The sequence below is a fragment of the Athene cunicularia genome (genome assembly GCF_003259725.1).
Source record: "Athene cunicularia isolate RWA chromosome 14 unlocalized genomic scaffold, athCun1 chr14_part1, whole genome shotgun sequence".
In the NCBI taxonomy this organism is placed as follows: domain Eukaryota; kingdom Metazoa; phylum Chordata; class Aves; order Strigiformes; family Strigidae; genus Athene; species Athene cunicularia.
In genome coordinates, this window is record NW_020799118.1 from 268,843 (window position 1) to 287,396 (window position 18,554).

At 38.8% G+C, this 18,554-nt stretch overlaps 1 protein-coding gene across 4 annotated transcripts in view; it reads left to right on the forward strand.

Moving 5' to 3' along the window:
• The window catches only part of KIAA0556 (KIAA0556 ortholog), a 62,759-nt gene that overhangs the window by 12,723 nt on the left and 31,482 nt on the right, over positions 1-18,554 (forward strand). For 3 of the 4 annotated variants that reach the window (XM_026859117.1, XM_026859119.1, XM_026859118.1), the window contains exons 7-13: positions 542-691; positions 2,719-2,882; positions 4,958-5,070; positions 5,534-5,648; positions 6,080-6,286; positions 8,788-8,928; positions 15,077-15,971. In XM_026859117.1, coding sequence (XP_026714918.1) covers positions 542-691; positions 2,719-2,882; positions 4,958-5,070; positions 5,534-5,648; positions 6,080-6,286; positions 8,788-8,928; positions 15,077-15,971 — 1,785 coding nt within the window. The remainder of the gene's footprint in view (positions 1-541; positions 692-2,718; positions 2,883-4,957; positions 5,071-5,533; positions 5,649-6,079; positions 6,287-8,787; positions 8,929-15,076; positions 15,972-18,554) is intronic. The other variant, XM_026859120.1, reaches the window with a different exon arrangement.

The following is an 18,554-nucleotide window of genomic DNA, read 5'->3' on the forward strand; positions in this document are numbered from 1 at the left end:
AGATATTGGGGAGAGTACTTGGGTTTTTTTCCAGAGAGAATTTCAAAGCTGTGATGCAAACAGTGGAGGTATTAGATAAAATCAAGGTATCAAATAAAAAAGTGAAGAAATACTCTTATGAACTACTCTAGGCAACCCTCTCCTTCTTTGAAACTTGTAAATAAGACAAGATTTTAGTCTATATTTTAAGAATTTATTTTGGTATAATGATGTTAATAAGTGATTCAGGACTTCTTATTTATTTTTGCTTTACTTGACAGTAACGCAAGTAAATACCTGGTACAGATGAATTATATTGGTACCTTATAATGATATATTTTATATTGTTTCACTAAAGCCTGTGCAAGCCATGCATGTGTATTTCTACATCAATAGAACTGTATCAGTGAAAGGGAGGGAGGATGAAGGTTATCACTTTAACTATGCCAGCATAATTAAAGTGGCAACATTTTAGCCATTAAGATCCCATAAGTTTTCTGTTGGCTGACTGCTCCTAAATATCTCTGAAGCTGATTATTTATGTTCCCTTATTATCTTGCAGAAGTGAAGCCACTGCGAGTTCTCTCGGCAAAAAGAAAAGATAATGCTGAAATGTACATTCCTGTCAGACCGATATTGGTAAAAAATAAAATCACTCGCCCACTATCTGCTGAGTTCTTGCACCAGGAAAGACATGAAAGAATTTGTTCTAGTAAGAAATAAGAATATATAATCTCAATAAGAAGAGATTTCATGCATTTTCCTCCTCTGGCTCAGATGTAATTTTAGTACGCTTGTCATGAGTTTTCTTGGCTGTTGTCTTTTTTGATGTTTTTTTTCTCAGGTTTTTGTTGTTTTGACCACCTTGAGTGTTCTGACTTAAGTAAAATTGTGAGAAAGTCCAGAGTCTGTATACTTCAGTCTTCTGCTACATCTTTACTACATTCCTTTTCTTTTTCCTTCTACAGCATAAGACTTTTCCCTCTCCCTTTCAGTCCTTGTGCTTGCTCTGTGTTTCCCACTTTCCTCATGGAGTTCTGTTCCCTGTGGTATTAAGAGAAGTGCCTCTTCTCAGAACCAGCAACTGACACCTTGATGGAAGATTTTAACACACGTTTATAGCAGTAAAGGCATAGTTTTCCACAGCACAGCAAAACTAGCTCTGTTGCTACCTGGGCCTGTACTCGAATTACACCTTGAACACTGCAGATCTGTCTCCAGTGATGGGGTAAGATGTGCTGGTATCTAGTACCATACTGGAAAATGTATTTTCCTGGACTGGAGAACACCATTTTGAAGGCACTGCTGCTTATTCTACAAATCTGTTGCTAAGATATGGTCTTCACCTGGGCTAAAAAAAACTAAAGCCCAAACCTAGGGGCTGAAATCATGGATGCAGTTGTTATTTCAGCACAGTCCTTAATTGAACAAGTCTGATGAACCTGAGTTTTGAAAGGTCTGAGAAGAAGTTTTCTGACTTATCATACTCTGTGGTTAACACACTTTTTTCAAAAGAGCAGAATCCAGATGTGTCCCAAGAAAACAGTAAAGCTAACCATTTTGAAAAGTCAAAATATTAGTTTCTTAACTGGCAGAAAACCAAATTGAGGAAAAGAAGCTAATTCTTTTTGGCTTCAGAATAAATCCTCTTTGTAGCTTCTGAGACCCTCACCAACCATCTGTCTGAGCAGATGCTTGCTTTGACCACTTTCCAAAGATGTGTGTAGCATTTTCTCAGGTTATAATAATGCTTGTTAGAGCTGTTTCTGTCTTAATTTTAAACCTTTAAATTAATTTCATTTCAGGGGGATGGTATAGTACAGAAAAATAAAAAGGACTTTATTCTGTCCTGTATTTGCAGAGACGACCAATGGTTGTTGCAAGTTTCTCTGCGTATAAATGGGATAGGGGTGTGAATGCACGCAAATCTCAGTTCAGTTTTAGCCTCCTGTCTTTTCAAGGTAGACTTCATGTTCGTAACATCCCCTACCATTTTACTCTTCTGCTTAGTAAACCTCACTGCAGCATTTTGAGCCTGTTCATCCATATTTTCACTTGATCTAAATGTCTGTACAACTCCAGCTTCTTTTTTTCCCTTGACTTTTGAAGTCCTTGAATACAACCACTTTGCTTCTCTTTTAGTCCAATCTCAGATCCTCTGTCGTTAAATTTTATTTCCTTTCCTTTAAACCTGTTTATAGGCTGTGATGTTTCTATTTGTCTGTGATGTTTGGGAAGATTGGGATGCATATGGGCATTTTGATGACTACCTAAGTGATAAGGTCATTTATTTTGCATTGCAAATAGCAACTCCTGACTCCCTTTGTTTTGCTAGAACACTCTGGGGATTCCTCCAAAATAGCTGAACACCCCAGATATACTGAAAAATTCTGGTGTGCTGAAATGATATATACTTTTTCAATGAACTGTTGAAAGGCATTTCCATTAAATACTGGAACAAAATAATTACAAAAAATCTTAAAGCATAAAAATTATGCTTCTCATTTATCCATTTCCCTCCTCTTATGATACTGCTTCAGCTGTTGTCTACAGTAGATACATCTCGGAATCTTAATATAAAAACAAATTGGAGCAATTCAGCCTCACTTGGGATGCTTACAGACTGCTAGTAAAGCCCTGTGTCAGTAACTCAATCAGATGTTTCAAATGTATGCTGTTGTAACGTTCCATACTTGTATGTCTGCACGAATGAATATGCCTTCCTTCTTTTGGTGGCAGGACCATTAAGTCGGCCAGAAAGACCACTTTCAGCAACTCGAAAGAATGTGTGCGAGAAGGATCCTGATCTCTCAGTTTCAGCTGTGGTTAAAGCAGTGCAGATTGAAAATGAAGTCTTGCAGAGAGATCTGCAAAGGCAGACAGTTTCCACAAGCCCTCAAAAGGTACGGCAAAATACAGAAGAGGGCTGGTAGATCGCATAGCAAAACCCCAGGAATTACAATCTCTTCTACATTAAGATTGTGTATGAATGATGATGCCTCTTAAGTGTAACTGTATTTGTATTATTCATCCACGCGGTGGTTTTCTTTAATCCTCTTCCTCAGGCTGGCGTCCCACAACTCTCTCTTGATTTCAGGGATCACTGAGCAGCTGATAGACCAGTCACATGATATGTCTATACAGTCAAATGCACAGCTGCAGGCCCGCTTGAGGCATTTTCATTCTAGAAATTTCTTAAACAAGATAATGTGTGATTTCCATACCAATAAATCCTGCCTTCCTACTGGACTCATTAATATGGGCACTGCTCCCCGTTAATCCACGCTGTGCTTTAGGAGCAGAGCTCTCACGCACTGTTAGCTCTTAGTGAGGAGGAGCTTGTGTGGGTTTTCAGCACCAGTGCATGTACATCTCTTAGCTCCAACAACCATGCTTAAAACCAATTAAAAACTCATCAACAAGGAAAACAACAAAAATCCATTCCCTTCTGATTCAGGTCAGACCATTATTCCTTGTTGAGTTAAAGAATAAGGAGGTTTGTATTAACAATCCTAGCTAAACTTTGAGCATTACCAATAATTCAGCTCTCCTAACAGAAATAAAGTACATAAAGAAATTTGAGCAAAAATTGAGATGTACAAAACTATCCGATACGGACAGCGTTCACGGGCTCAAAGTCTGCTTTCAGTTTGGTGTTTAGGAGACTCATTTTTCTAGGAAGGAAAAGAGGGAGGCCTGGACATTCTTGGAGTTACTCATTTGAATTCTGGGTTTGTAAGACAGCTGACTGCTTTAACCTAAGCTGATGCTCCCTGAAGCTGTGAGTTGGTGCTATGATGAATATATATCCAGCGTCATCGCTGAGACAGCGTTAGGTTTCTGGGGAGTTTTGGTTAGAAGCAAAGGTGAAAATGTTCTTTTAATATAGATAAGTATTTTACATACAATTTCACCATCTAGGTCAACTTTTCAATCTTATTCCTCTTGTTTTTGAGGTATTTATAGCTTTGTGATTGAGAGAACAAATTCCATTGAATACTCTCACGTGAGGTATCTTCTTGCTAACATAGGGACTAATTTTAACATTGTTGTGCTTAAATGAAAAATAAGAAAATACTTAAAATAGATGTAATTTTACCCTGACACTTGAGATGGATTTTCAGAAACCCACTGTGAGTTTTCAGTCTTAAAGCTGACCTAAGGGATCTCCCAGAAGTAATTTAATTTTTCTTACACAATTAAGGGAATGTGGAACTTGGCCTTTGGTATCTAAACATGTAACAATGCAGAATTTTTAATACCGAAAAAGTAATTAACTTCTAAGCATTTTAAAGTCCTACTCTTCAAAAATTACAGAAATGGAAGTGACCTAAGAACAGAAGGACTGCCATTCCTCATCTGACTATCTGTTCACTGTGCTGAGTATTGTGTCTCTGACAGAAATTATCAACAAATTTTTAGGAAAATTAACAGAGGGAGCAGGATATACTTACAAAGTGGGGTACGGGTAGAGAAAGACCCATAGCACTGTAAGAACTGCAGGACTTTTCCTCTGTTTTCTGTTAGATAGTGACTACTGATAGTTTGATATTTGAAAAAATAAATCAAGATTTTTATTCTAATAAAACTGAGCTTTTTGGGGTTTAAAAGTCTGTATGATCCTTTTTTGGAGAAGGAGGAAGTCTAGGCAGACCTGTGCAAAAGCTTTGGCCAACTCTGAGTCCTACCAAATGTATACAAGTGAGATTTCAGACATATATATATGTAGATATGTTTTTAAATAATCATCAGAGAATGCTTTTACATTACTTTTCTTCCACGTATGAGATCAAGCTCCAAGCTCACATATTTCACTGCAAATCAAGATCAATTCTGTTAAATGTGCTTTAACTTAGTATAGAGTTACAGATTAGTGAAGAGCTGGGCTCAGCTTATTTATTCCAGAGATGTAGATTGATATTCATCCATGTGTTAACAATGTGAATGAAACATGTTAATCTTTTTTTTTTTTACTTAGAAGAAATTTTCTGTTTCGTCTGTTCTTTCTGCAATGGCTGAACCTCCAGAAAAAAGGAAGACAAGGACTGCAGTGACAAAAGATGTTGAGAGAATTTGTCCTTTTGGAAGCAGGTATATATATATACCTCCTTCAAGGCTAGCTACCTTTTTTGAAGAGGTTTTATTCCATATACCACCAGGTGTAGTGTAGTACCACTACACCTGATAATCTCTAGATACTTGAGACATCATGCAAATAATAGCAAATCAGGGAGAAGGTTTCAGCCTTGGGCCAGTCTCTGTGGTTCTGGGAACTGCCGACATCTCCCTCTGTTTGTCTTTGTGGCACCTATGTATTACTTTCCCAGACTGCCTCAGAACCAGCTGAGAACTGGAGCCCAGTCTTTTAACCCAACTCTGTGTGTCTAGGGTGGGATGCTGCAACAGTTGTCATTCACTCTGGGGGTACGTGGGATTCTTCTGTAGGGTGTGTGGGTTCGTCCCATCGTCTCTTCAGCTTCATACCAACTAAACCGTTTCTTAAAAATACAAGAGTTATGAGAAAGTGACACATAAATGAATATGTATGTTCCAGACAAGAGAAGAAACTTCTGAAAGTCCTTCCCGAGCCTGAGAGCCATTCTGCCTGTGATAATGACATATTCCTGCCTGACGACAAATGGGAAGTAGATTCCATGTTGAGAGAGAAGGTTTGTGTTTATATGCACCATAACTGATGCTTCCCACTATTTCTGAAATAAAAATACATTGAATGAACTGTATGCCACTGCTTCTGCCCCACATCAACTGATAAACCTATGGCAGGGTAAGAGAAGAGAATTTATTACCATTCCCTTGTTCATCAGAATGACAAAGGACTCAGACAAAGAAGAGAGCGCTGTTTTCTCCTTAGGCTTTGTAAGAGGATGATAAGTTTTCTTCTCTTCCCTTGCTGTAGATTTATTAGTTGATGTGGGGCAGAATTGGTGGAACCCAAAATGATTGAATGTCATCCACAGAGGCTTGAGTTTGCAAGCGTTTTGCTTTTGGCTCATCAATATTGTAGTCTTAGCAGCCTTTATTTTGTCCACATTTTATTGTTTCGTCACTTATGTTTATGCCGTATTTCATTTTGCTCCAGATGACAACCAGTACGGAAGTACGTGATGCCATTTATGTAACTATGGAACTTCTTTCTAACTGGGGAAATCCAGTAAACGTGGGCCTGAGCGAGGTGGAGTTCTTTGATTTATACAACGAAAAGATATTTGTGTCTCCTCATGATGTGGACATTCGAAATGCTGACAACCCAGGGGATTTGTGCTGCTTGGTCAATAAGAATTTAAATGTAAGATAGCTTCGTCCTGGATGTGAACATTTCTCGTTATATTTCTTTGATATTCTATCACTGGGTTTTTTGTCTAGAAACATGATTGCATTTGGAACCTGACTTGCATAACAACAATCTGATAATTTAAAAAAATACAAATATTGCTTATTATGAACAAATCCAGCTTTCCTGTCCAAGATGTTGGTATTCAGTTATAATTTTGGTTTAGAACAGAATTGGATTAATTTGCCTGACTTAACTGAGCAACTGGAAGGAGGCAGCTTTAACTCTCTCTCCTTATGTATTAACTCTGTGGTGTTGGATGAAAGAACACACTCGGTTTTTAGAGTATTGTAATGTAATCATAGTGTCTGTAGAATGAGATCACAAAACTTTAAGGACAGGGGATTTCACAATTTTGACAGTATGTCTGCTGATAAACTTCAGTAATTCTTGTGATCTGCAGGTATAGGAGCCTAAATGCTAATTTCTTCCAGATGTTTAATATGAGTATAAGTAAACTTAAGAAGGAAACATACTTATTTTCTCCTGCCTCTGTCTTATCCTTTTACCTAGGGAATAATCATGGAAGAATAAGAACATGTAGGTAGATAGATTTGAACAAGAGATTAAGAAAAATGTGTGGCATGGTAAAAGTGTTTCATGGCTGTTCTGTGAGATAGTAAGATGAGGAGACACGAGGTGCTTACATCCTGAAGACAATGGACAAGAGACAGTGACTGGTATGAAATTCTGATGCTACTGGAAAGATTAGCAAATGTCCATAGTCCTTCAGACACACATAATTTCAGTTGTGCTGCACATTCACTGTGTGTCCTTTGTCTCCATGGGCCTTCAGAGCTAAGGTTCTAGTAAAAAAATCAGTGTGAATATAATATTATTTTCTAGTAAAATACAATATTATTTTCTAGTGAAATAAAATAATAATATTTTCTAGTAATAATTAATATTTCATGCTAGGGTACTTTTCTGCTTGCAGGATGAATGAGAACAGAAAGAAGGCAAATATGCAGTATTTTGAAATTTAGTTGAAACTCAATACGAAGCATTATTTCCAGACAAATATTTTTACTTGAAACATCTTTCTTACTGTCTCCTGAACATTATATTTTGAGTGTCATAAATACCCATTCTCCTTTATAGGCCATGCTCTCTGGCAGATGGCACTCGGTAGTAGTAGCTCTAGTGACTCTTAGACTTTCTAGATAATTATAAATTATGTAGTAATATATTCATTAATCCATTATAAACCTGTTATTCTCAGCATTTCTCATGTATTTATATGTCCCGTTATTCTTAAGTAATGAGGTTTAATATTTCATTGATTAATATATTTCTTTGATTTGTGACACTGTAATCTCTCCTGAAGCTGGAAAGGTATTGTGTGAGAGGAGATGCAATCTGGACAGGGAATGTGGTCTTAGAGTGTGGGTATATGATAACTGAACTTCAGACTCCTTCAGAAGTCAAAGCAGCATTTCCAGGTTTTGTACATTTCAGATCATACAGCAAAGCTTTTGGGTGCATTAGAAAAAACCCTTAAATTAATGAATCTGCAAGCAACTAATACTTTCAACACAGTGAAAACAACATAAAAACGTACTCTGGGGAAAGCTCACTTTACCATGGTTAAAACACTTCCATCTCTGATCATTTCGATGTATGTTAGACTTTGAGACTAGACATACTCTTATTGAAGATCAGGGATTTTATTTATTTATTAGTTTATTTATTACCCTTGCAGACTTTCAAGAGGAGCAGTTAAACTGCCTCCTCCCTTGTACTGTGTGATATGCTGTAAAAGAAGAAAATGCCTGGCAGAACATCAGGTGCTCTCAGCTAAGGAAATAGTGCCTGATGGGATATAATGCTTAATAAGACACCGATTAGTCATTTCGTTGAAATTGTTTTTTGTAAACCTTTTAGATTCTTACATACATATATATATATAGGTCTTTTAAACCTCGGAATAACAAAGACAGGTAACTAATTCTAGAAATGTCTAACAAAGGTGTTTCTTCAGTGATGAACCCTCAGACCCGCATCATTCCTCTGCCCAGTGCTTGAGCCTTCCTTTCCTCTGAAGTGTAAGCACTTCAAAAAATCATGAAATGATTATACAGTGTCCACTGTGCTCAGTGATCCCCTCTAGTGCCTGCAAAGCTGATTAATTTGATTAAAATAGACTGGGCTTGCTCTGACCCTGCAGTTACAAAGCATGGCAGACTGCCTGTCATTTGTGAGCATGCAGATGTCTTACCGGGACAGCAAGCAGCTGACCTTTATCTAATTGTCAGGTGGTTGTGAGCCGTCTTACAGGCAGGAAAGTCGGATTTCCTGGTTGGAAATGAGGTTAAGGTTTTGCTCCTAATGTAGTATTTTATTAAATGCCTATGTTTCTAATCGAGATATATTTTTCTGTGGGGTGATGAGTTAATTAAAATATCCTGCTTTAGGAGAAAGGGTATTAGTGACAGTCTGCTTCTGTGTCTTTTTAGATCACGAAGGAAAGCTTCCTTTGGACGTGCCCTTTCCATCCGCCCGTCCAACTTTACTTCGTTATCCGCAATCCCACCCGGGCACGTGACTTTGGTCTATCCAAGATCAAGATTTGGAATTACAACACAACAATTCCCAGTGTAAGTAATCTTTTCTCAACTCCTCTGTCTGTGTGCTCTGCCTTGCCTAGGGAAACTCAGTTCGATCTTGTTTCCAAAAGTAGGAAATAAAAGTAGATACCGTTTTCTCTAATAAAATAGGGAGCTAGGAGGGGTCCTTGTCTACTGTGAAACTTGCTTTTCTCTTAATGGTAAGTGGCAGCAATGTAAGTGTTAACATTTTCATAGGCACAATGAGCATTTTCTTTCAGAGCTATTAAAAATCTCTAAAGACCTAAAAAAAGGCTTGCATTCTCTGTCACTTAATCCTTTACTGTGGTGAGAAATAAAGATACAAAGGTAAGTGCATCTTAATATTCAGGACTTTCAGTTGTTTTATCACAGTATAAATAAATACATGTTTAAATATGTATTTTCTCATGTATATAAGAATAAATAGGCAGGCTGTTGCTCGATTTCAGTTTTGTCACTTTAATTAAAAAGTATACTAACTGTGTGTTCATAATAAAGCAAGTAATCTTGTGTTACAAGAGAGACATCTCATGGCAGATGGTCTCTTGTTTGTGTGTTTGAATGTCGCCATGAAAATTATTCTTGTTTGTACACTGCAATGTTAAGAAAAAAATCCCAGGTACTGGATCAAAGGGGATTTGCTGTCCTGGATTATAAATAAGAGGCTTTATCCCTCTGGTTTTGCTCTCATCCATGTTCTTATATAAGCAGATATGGTAATTTATACATATAGAAATGGCCATGGAAAGGACAGCTTAAACAAATTTACTATAACATGATGTATATTTATTTTCTGGAATTTTAATAGCTTTTTCTATTAAAATGTGGGCTACAGAATGTTCCATCATCATTAGTGAGTGCAAGAGGAACTGCTGGTTTTGGAGGTAATAACACGATTTGTTACCAAACCTATTGGATTTAGTGCAGGAAGTACACATAAATGTATTTCTGTGTTTCAAGGCACTGTTTTTTAATAAACCTCTATGAGGCAAACTGTAAAATCTGTTTGGAGTATAATCCCATGGATTTTGGTGGCAGTGCATCTGTCTTCACTGACTAAAGAAATGTCTCGTTATCCTTAAGATGAAAGAATAATACAAAGCAGTTCTGCCTAATTCTATGGGGTTTTATGAGGAAGTTTTGTCTGAGAGGTATAAAACCCCAAAATACAGTTAGCTAACATTTTTCTTCCTGCTAATGTAAATCCAGAGGCAGATTTCTGTGTGTTTTTTTGGTAATCATTTAAACCTCCTTCTCTCCATCAAAAACAAGTGAGAGGTCCCCAAGTACTTCTTCAAAAAAGAGGCCAGTACTTTTGTATGTTTGAGTTTTAGAGCCTGAGTCTGGCAGTAGAAAAAAATATGTCTGAAGGAAGCTGTAAAAGTCGGATTACATCATTGTCATAGATTCCTTGATTCATTGAATTACAAGGAAGGTCTCAGAGAATGCTTCATCTTGCTTTTATTTACTTCAAATGAGGTCTGTGAAAAAGAAGGTTATTTTTAGTCTGTAAGAAGAGATCAAATGTAAGTAAAGGCAGCCAGTTCTTTTCAAATGTCTGAAATATTCAGACATTTTGTAAATACTTGCTACAGCCTTGAAACGGCATTCTTTCTTGATGCTATTAAAACTTTTCATAGGATCTAGTGTAATGTCTGTTGTCTGTCTTCACAAATATATGAGTGCAGTCAGTAGTACTTCAGTGCCTGAAGGTCTTAGTTGCTCTCCAGTTGGATCATTTTCTTCTTCAAGCAATTCCCTATATGCGTTGTTCCCCCGTGTGTATGTTCGTGTCCATTCTCTTTCTGAGTTGGAGATTTTTTTCAGTGCTGGACTCCCACTGGGGTGCATTGCTTTTAAGGATGTAGCAGCTTTATTCCAGATGAATTTGGTTTATAGAAGAACTTTTTCCTTCTAGTTCTTGACTACTTTTCTATTGCTCCTTCTTTTTCACACTTCTGTGAGAAGTCGGGCAGAGATAACTTCAAGTCCTCTGTCCAGGTTTGCAGAAAAGTGCTTCTGGTTTTAAGCTTTGTCTTTTGTGCACAAATATCACTGAAATGACCAGAAATACTATCGTTGTTGCTTCACGGGAAAGCACTATCCCAGCAGGCACTCTGTGAGGGCTGAAGATGCAAGCTGGGAAGGAACATTGAGAGAAACTGCAGAATTATTTGCACAAAATCTTTCATTTTTTTCTCTTTGACACTGATCATACCTATTTGCTTGTTCTTGGACATTGTGCCATTCTAATTACTCTTCTTTTTCCGGAAAGACCTGCTTTGGATGAAGTATTGAGTATTTGTTTATAGAGTGGCTTCCTGATGGAATTACACAGGAGGAAGGAATTTTTCCAACCTCCCCATGCTTGAGGAGATTTCAGCAGTGGTACTAGGGAAGCTAACATTTCTGTCAGTCTTTCCCACCACATCTGATCACTAAGCAACTGGAAGCTCAGAAGAGGGGTGGGAGGGAATAAAAAAGAGCAGTTCTTAGTCTTGTGTCTGCATGTGTTTGTTCTTGGAGTCCCTGAGATCAGATCATATTTTTCCTCCCTAAGCCTCAGTCTGCTTAGCATTTTGGTGCAAGAGATTTTCATCAGCTCTACTGATTCTTCATGAATAGATGGTTCTTCTGAACTATCAGCTGTTACTACAGGAGCTTGACCCCTACAAATCAATGGGCCCTGAGGTTGTCTACCTGAGGGTGTTAGAGGAGCGCTGGCTGATGTTGTTGTGAGGATGCTCTCCATAATCTTGGAGAAGTTGTGGAGATAGGGGGACATCCCAGAAGACTGGAAGAAGGCTGATGTTACCCCGTCTACAAGAAGGGCTTAAAGGAGAATCCAGGAAATTACAGGTCCATCAGTCTTACTCCAATCCCTGAGAAAGTTATGGAACAAATCCTTCTGGGACCTGTCACAAGTCCAATAATAAAGCATGTGGTTAGGAAAAGCCATCACGGATTCACCATGGGCAAGTCCTGCTTGACAAACTGATCACCTTCTGCAACAGAGTAACCTGCTCGGTTGATGTGGGGTGAGGGTTGGACATTGTCTACCCAGATTTCTCCAAGGCTTTTGATACATTTCCCCAGAGCCTCCTCCTAGAAAAACTGATGCGTTATGGTCTAGACAAGTGATTTGTGCAGTGGGTGGGGACCCAGAGGGTGGTGGGATGTAGTTCCTTTTCAAACTGGCGACCTGTCACAAGTGGGGTCCCCCAGGGATCGATATTGGGCCCAATGCCACTTAATGTATTCATAAGTGATCTGGGTGATGGGATCAAGTGTAGCCTGATGAAGTTTGCTGATATTACCAAACTGGCTGGGGAAGTGGACACTTCAGAAGGGAGAGCCACCCTGCAGGAAGAGCTGGCTGGGCTGCAAAAGTGGGCTGACAAGAACTTTATGAAGTTCAACAAGGGCAAGTGTAAGGTCTTGCACCTGGGAAAACATCATCCAGGAGTGCAGCACAGGCTGGGATCTACCTGCTGGGGAGCAGCTCTGTGGAAAGGGACCTGGGGGTCCCGGTGGACAGCAGGCTCAACATGAGTGAAGAGGGTACTGCAGTGGCAAAGAAAGCCAACGGGATGCTGGGTTGCATCAACCCAGGGTGGGTTGGAGAGGGTCCAGAGAAGGGCCACGAAGATGATCAAGGGACTGGGAAACCCTGTGAGGAAAGGCTGAGAGAACTGAGTCTGTTCAGCCTTGAGAAAAGGAGGTTTAGGGGAGACCTGATCACCATGTTCCAGTATTTAAAGGGTGGGTACAAGGAAGATGGAGACTCCCTTTTTATAAGGAGTAACATGGAAAAGACAAGGGGTAATGGGTGCAAGTGACTCCTGGGGAGATTCTGATTGGACAGAAGATGAAAATTTTTCACAATGTGAACAATCAGCTAGTGGAAGAATCTCAGGGAAGTGGAGGATTCCCCAACGTGGGAGAGTTTTAAGGTTCAGCTGGACAGGGTGCTGGGCCATCTTGTCTAAACCGTGCTTTTGCCAAGAAATGTTGTATCAGATGATCCTCGAGGTCCCTTCCAGCCTGGGATTTTATGATTAATGCCTGCCCATGTTCAGCTGTCGTTATTGTCCTAGAAATGTCTGTACCTTTGGCTGGTTCATCTTGATGCAGTCCGAGCACCTCTTTTGCTTCCTACAATGCCTGTCCCAGACATTCCAAAACATCAGAGAATGGGAAGTCATTTCACACTGAGTGGAATAGTAATTTTGAAGTGACTGACCCTTTTCTGTGCTTGACTGTCCCTCTTTCAGGGAGAATAATCTCCACCATCTCATTTTGTGATGTTTTCTCAGTCTACATGTCCTCCTCCAGTACTGGTAGGATTCATTCCAAAACGTACTGTCCTTAAGAGGTTGCTGATTTTAATTTTAAAAGATGCAACTGAAAAATACTTTTCCAAACATACACTTTTATATTTCTGTGGTTCCATGCAGTTTATATCTGTTCCCAGGTAAAAATACAGAACTAAGGTTTGAGTATTCCTAACAGCAGTGGAGGCCAGGATGTCATGTAGAAATGTTGCAGTTATCCCAAATACAACTGTGAATATCCAATATCTCTAGCATTTAAGGAGGACATTAACAGTCCAGACATACAGAGATTCAAAAAATAACATTACTTGGGCATCCTGATAGTCTTTCTCATCCCCATCATAATTTCAGGCAAAGCCATCTAGTTAGTTCTAATATATATAATTATGAAAGTGTTTTGATCCCCAATTATGTTAATCTAGCAGTGTCCTTGTTCAAGGGGGAAAAAATATCACATTTTATGGCCAAATGCATCAGTACAGACATATAGTGCTTTATGATACTCTAGGAGTAACACAGGCAGCCATGACATAATGGCCAATTAAACTGGGTTTACAGCTGTTCTCTGAGAAGTTAGTGAAGGTTATCTTTTTCTATCAGGAATGTGTCTTGCATTCCTACACCTACTCCCCTCCCTCAACTGCGGCTTTCTTTTTATGCCTGCACCTTCTGGGTTTCCTGCTCTCTAGGTCCATATTACATTTTTTGTCTTATACATGCTCTTATTTGGAAAGCAGTAGAAAGGAAGCTCTAAAGACTTGTAAGCTGTAAAGAGCACGTGAAGTAGTGAAGAACTGGAGACACTGGTGCTTGAAGGTGAAGGAGTAACTGGTTTAGGCTGGGAGCAGAGGAAAATTTAAATCAGTATTCCTGGAGAACTGACATCCAGGAGATGAGCAAGAGGGATGAAACGGAAACTTCTCACTTTTCATGAAAAACTTCTCAGTTTCCATGAAAATAAGGAAAGAACAGAGAGTCTTTAAAGACTCCACATGATGGACACGTTATGCAGAGGACAGAAAGGAGGCGGATTTCGTCTCATCTTCTATATTTTCTTTGAAGATACCAGTATTTTTGTCAAGAGGGAGAAAAGGTTAGATGGAAATGATAAGGAGAATAGAAAGAGCATTAGTTCCAGCTTCAATGGAATGAAAAAATGAGGTTTTAGTGGGTGCCACAGAAAATGAGAACTTAGAGATAACGTTGTGAGCGGCAGAGTTGTGTCTGAGATAAAAGCTAGTTAAGTGTTGGAATAGGCTATCAAGGCAGATTATTTGAAAACTGTTAAAACCAGATTTCTTCACAATAGTATAGGTTATTTTGCTTTCTTCAGTGGAAAGAAATGGACTTGATGATGCTTTTTTTACGTCCTTTCCAGTCCTGTTTTTCTATAACTCTTTGTTACTGTCTTTAACTCAAGTGGCTTTGATCTGGGTGGATGTTTGCTGTGGAACATGGCATGAAAGTGGTGAATCTTAAAGATGCTGAAGCAAAACGTACCTCTGGAGTTTGTATCCTGATCAAATATAATTATACTTAATCTAGGATTCTTTGCTCAAGCTTTTCTAAATTTTAAGCCTTGTCAACTGAAATGGTTCGCAGTAGCGTCTAGCACAGTTTTTAGTCCCATTAAATAAAATCTTAAAAACTCCACAGTATTTTTCAGTTGTTTGAGCTTTTGATTAAAAAGTGGTCAAAAGCATGATACTGATACGGGGTTTTAATTGTTTACATATGTTTATTGGTTAAATGTCAGAGTTCCAGAACAGTGATATCTAATGCTCGAACAGCATAATTGAAATCTGCATGCTTTTATTTTATAGGACCTTGATGTTGGAGCAAAGAACGTGAAGTTATATGTTGATGAGAACCTTGTATTTGATGGTGAACTAGAGAGAGCCTCTGGAGATCTCACTGACCAGAGCACTACAATTGACCTTACAGATCACAAGCAAGATACCGCTACACGTTCTTCAAATGAAAGTAAAGAAGTAAATGCCCCTGCAGTCACGGAAAAGAAAGCAGACCAACATTTTAAGTGCTTGCAGTCAAACAGTACTTCACTAAACTGGAGATCTCTGCCGGAAGAAAATCTTCTTGAACACAAGATGAACTCAGTCAGCTTTACAAAGAAAAAACTGTCAGAGTTGGAGGATGATCTAAAAGTGTTGCCGTCTCAAGTTTGTATAAAAGATGCCAAAGAGAATGCAACAGTACCAGCAGCTACAGAGCATGTTCAATCTGGTGGTGAACTCACGTTGAGCGAGCAAATGGAAAAACTAACAGGAAGAAAGTTGTCTAATTCTACAGGTGCAATTCCTTCTTGGTTACAGTCATCTTCCCAAATAACAGAGAATAATCAAAATACTTCCAGTAAGCAGAAGCCTCCCTGGCTTGCTACAGAACATTGTTCAGACTTGAGATTTCAAACGCAGTCAGATGGCATCATGAAAAACTTTTCAGATGTGACTAATGAGGATGTCAAATGTCGAAGAAATGAGCAGGGAAGATCGAGTAGTAGAAATGCAAATGGAGATGAGAGATCACAGCTGCTAACCACAAAGGATGGTGATGCGGGCTTGGACATTTGGGAACAATTTTCTAACAAAATTTGCTGCAGCTTACAGCACCCTGCAAATGGAAGGAGAAGTGTCAGATGTGTAAAAAAGGCAGGATTAAACACTATAAATCTTGGGGGTGATGATTCTGCTCTCAAAGGTAAGAGGTGACAACAGCAACCTTAGTGCAAGTGCAGACATAGTCTCCATTTTGCAGAAGCACAGAATCATTTAGGTGGGAAGAAACCTCTTGAGATTCCTGGAGGTATAGACAAGGGAGGTTTTAGTTTTGCTTTTTGTAGTATTCAGTTCTTCTCATTCACGCTACAACAATGCTCAGAGTCTCTCTCGTCCTACACCTGGATGCAAAATGCTCTTCTGAAAAATTTACAATCTGAGTTAGTGCTTATAATTTATTTGAAGAAGATTTCAGCAAATTCTATTCTAAAAATTGACAGTCCTGCAGACAGCAAATGTTTACTAATGTTGGTGAATATCTGCAAAAAGATAAAGTGGGACCACAGGGTAGTGAGTAAATTTACAGTTTATTTGTGTAGTAGGTTTTTATTTGTATAGTAGGTTTGTGTCTTTCCCAGTGAGAATATATGCTGAATATATTTATTCAGAGTGAATGAAAACTGTCCTTATTTTCCCTTCTCTGCTCGTGTCATTGCATCCCTCTTTCAAACCTCTCCCGCAGACATCTCTGCTTATTTATGGAGTTTTCTAGTGAATTTAGCTGTTATCTACTCCATGCTTTGCTTTCTCGTTGTCATCCTTCTCCAAACCTTTTTTAGTTTGTCTGGATCCTGTTGGAGGTGGAGAAGCCAGATTTGTGTAGTTTTGTTCTGCCTCTGGCCGTAGCCAACAGTGTATCCCCAGGGAGGAGAATGAGAATTGCACAAATTCTGAAGTTCCTGCTCAATCCCAAACTCTGGCAATCTATGGCTAAGAAATTTTCTGAGTGTGGGGTAATATTTTTGTGCTTAACAACTGTAAATAACACATGAACAGAATTTCTTACCCAGAAGTTCTACTTTGTCTTGCTTTTAACCAACTTTTTTTTTGAATTTCCATTGCTCAGGATATATTTTTAACCTCCCTCTTTCAGTTTCGAGCCATGTGTCACTCTGTCTCTTACGTTTTAGATCCTTCATAGCCCTTCTTTGGCATTCTTTAATTCTTCAGCATTCAATAACTTGTCTCAAATGAACAGAGTCTGGCAGAATAAGGACAACAAGGTCCAGAGAATTGGAGAAAGAAATACAAATTGAAATTTTGGGACTAATTTAGCATCAGAAAAATTTACATGAAAGTGTAGCTTGCTCTATATTGCATTTGGGTATTTACATTAAAGCTATGGTCATAAGGGACAGGAAATATGCCTGAATGCAGGAATGCCAGTTCCAGTTCTACAGCAGGTACTGCATGAAGTTTTTGGACAAAGGTGAGGAAAATCATTCTTATTAAACTTAGAATGTCTGAATTTTTCTTTCTCTGCCCCTCTGTGGAGAAAACAGCAATTATATATCTGAAATTATGCCTCAAAGAAGAAAAAAGTGGGGAAGCAGTGGGAATAACTGCCATCTTCCTTTCACCCACCTACTCACTGCAGCCCATTTGCTGTTTCACACATTTTACCATAACTCTGTTAGATGAAAAACTTGTCGACGTTACAGGAACTGTAAATAAATCCCACCTTAGTCCTTTCTGTTCAGTTGTAAAAACTGTAACAATTTAAGAGTTTTAGTGTAAGCTATAAGATGGGGGTTATCATGATTCTAGTGATAATTTCCTCTAACTTTGCCCAAAGCAGGTTTTGTCATCTGGTGCTTAAAACTCCCAATACGTGTTTGTCCCTGGGAAAGCTGCGTGCCATCTATCAGCTTTTGTTCTCTCTGTACTGTACTGTGCAGGGTAAAGCCATCTTCAAAGTGGAGCTGAGTGAGCATTAACGACAGGGAAACAGTTTTAAGTGGTTCCCTAAGAGTGGGGAATTTTAATCGGTACGGGACTAGGGGAGCTGCAGTTTCCCAGTAGCAGTATGTGCCAAAGGGGAGACTGCACAAGCTCGTATGCAATGTCACAGCACACCTTTGGTCACTAAATGAGGAATAACGAGAACAACAGACATTAGAAATAGCACGTACATACGTACTTGGCTTGAGTTAATGTTGCTATAAAAACATACAGTTTTTCTTTGAAAACTGGTTTAACGTGCAAAGGAAATGATAAAAGTATGCTGATAAAATTTGCAAATAAGATGTAATTTGGGGTATTATGAGTTAAGAAGATTGAAGAACTGCACAGAAAGATGAACTTGAGCCCTGGAGTAGTAGCAATGGAATGCAATTCAATCGTACTGCTTGCAGGGTCATTTGGGGACTAATAACAAAAAATTAAGTTGTAAGCTGAGTAATCGTCAGTTGCAAATGACTGAGGAAGAGAAGAATCTTGGTTGAGTAGTTGATACAGATTGACTATGAAATGCTGGTGTGACGCAGGCGTGATTATAGCAGTGCACTCCAAGGATGTATCAGCAGAGGCATTTCTGTTAGTTAGGGAAATGTTAATATCTCAACACAGGCACTCGTGAGATGTCAGTTGGAAAACTGCAGTTCTGATCATCCATTTTCAGGAAAGCTGATTACAAAGTGGAACAGATACAGAAGAGAGCTTTCAGAATGATTTGGGAAATGAAGCGTGTGATTGCAGTATGGAAATATGATTGCTATTTATAACT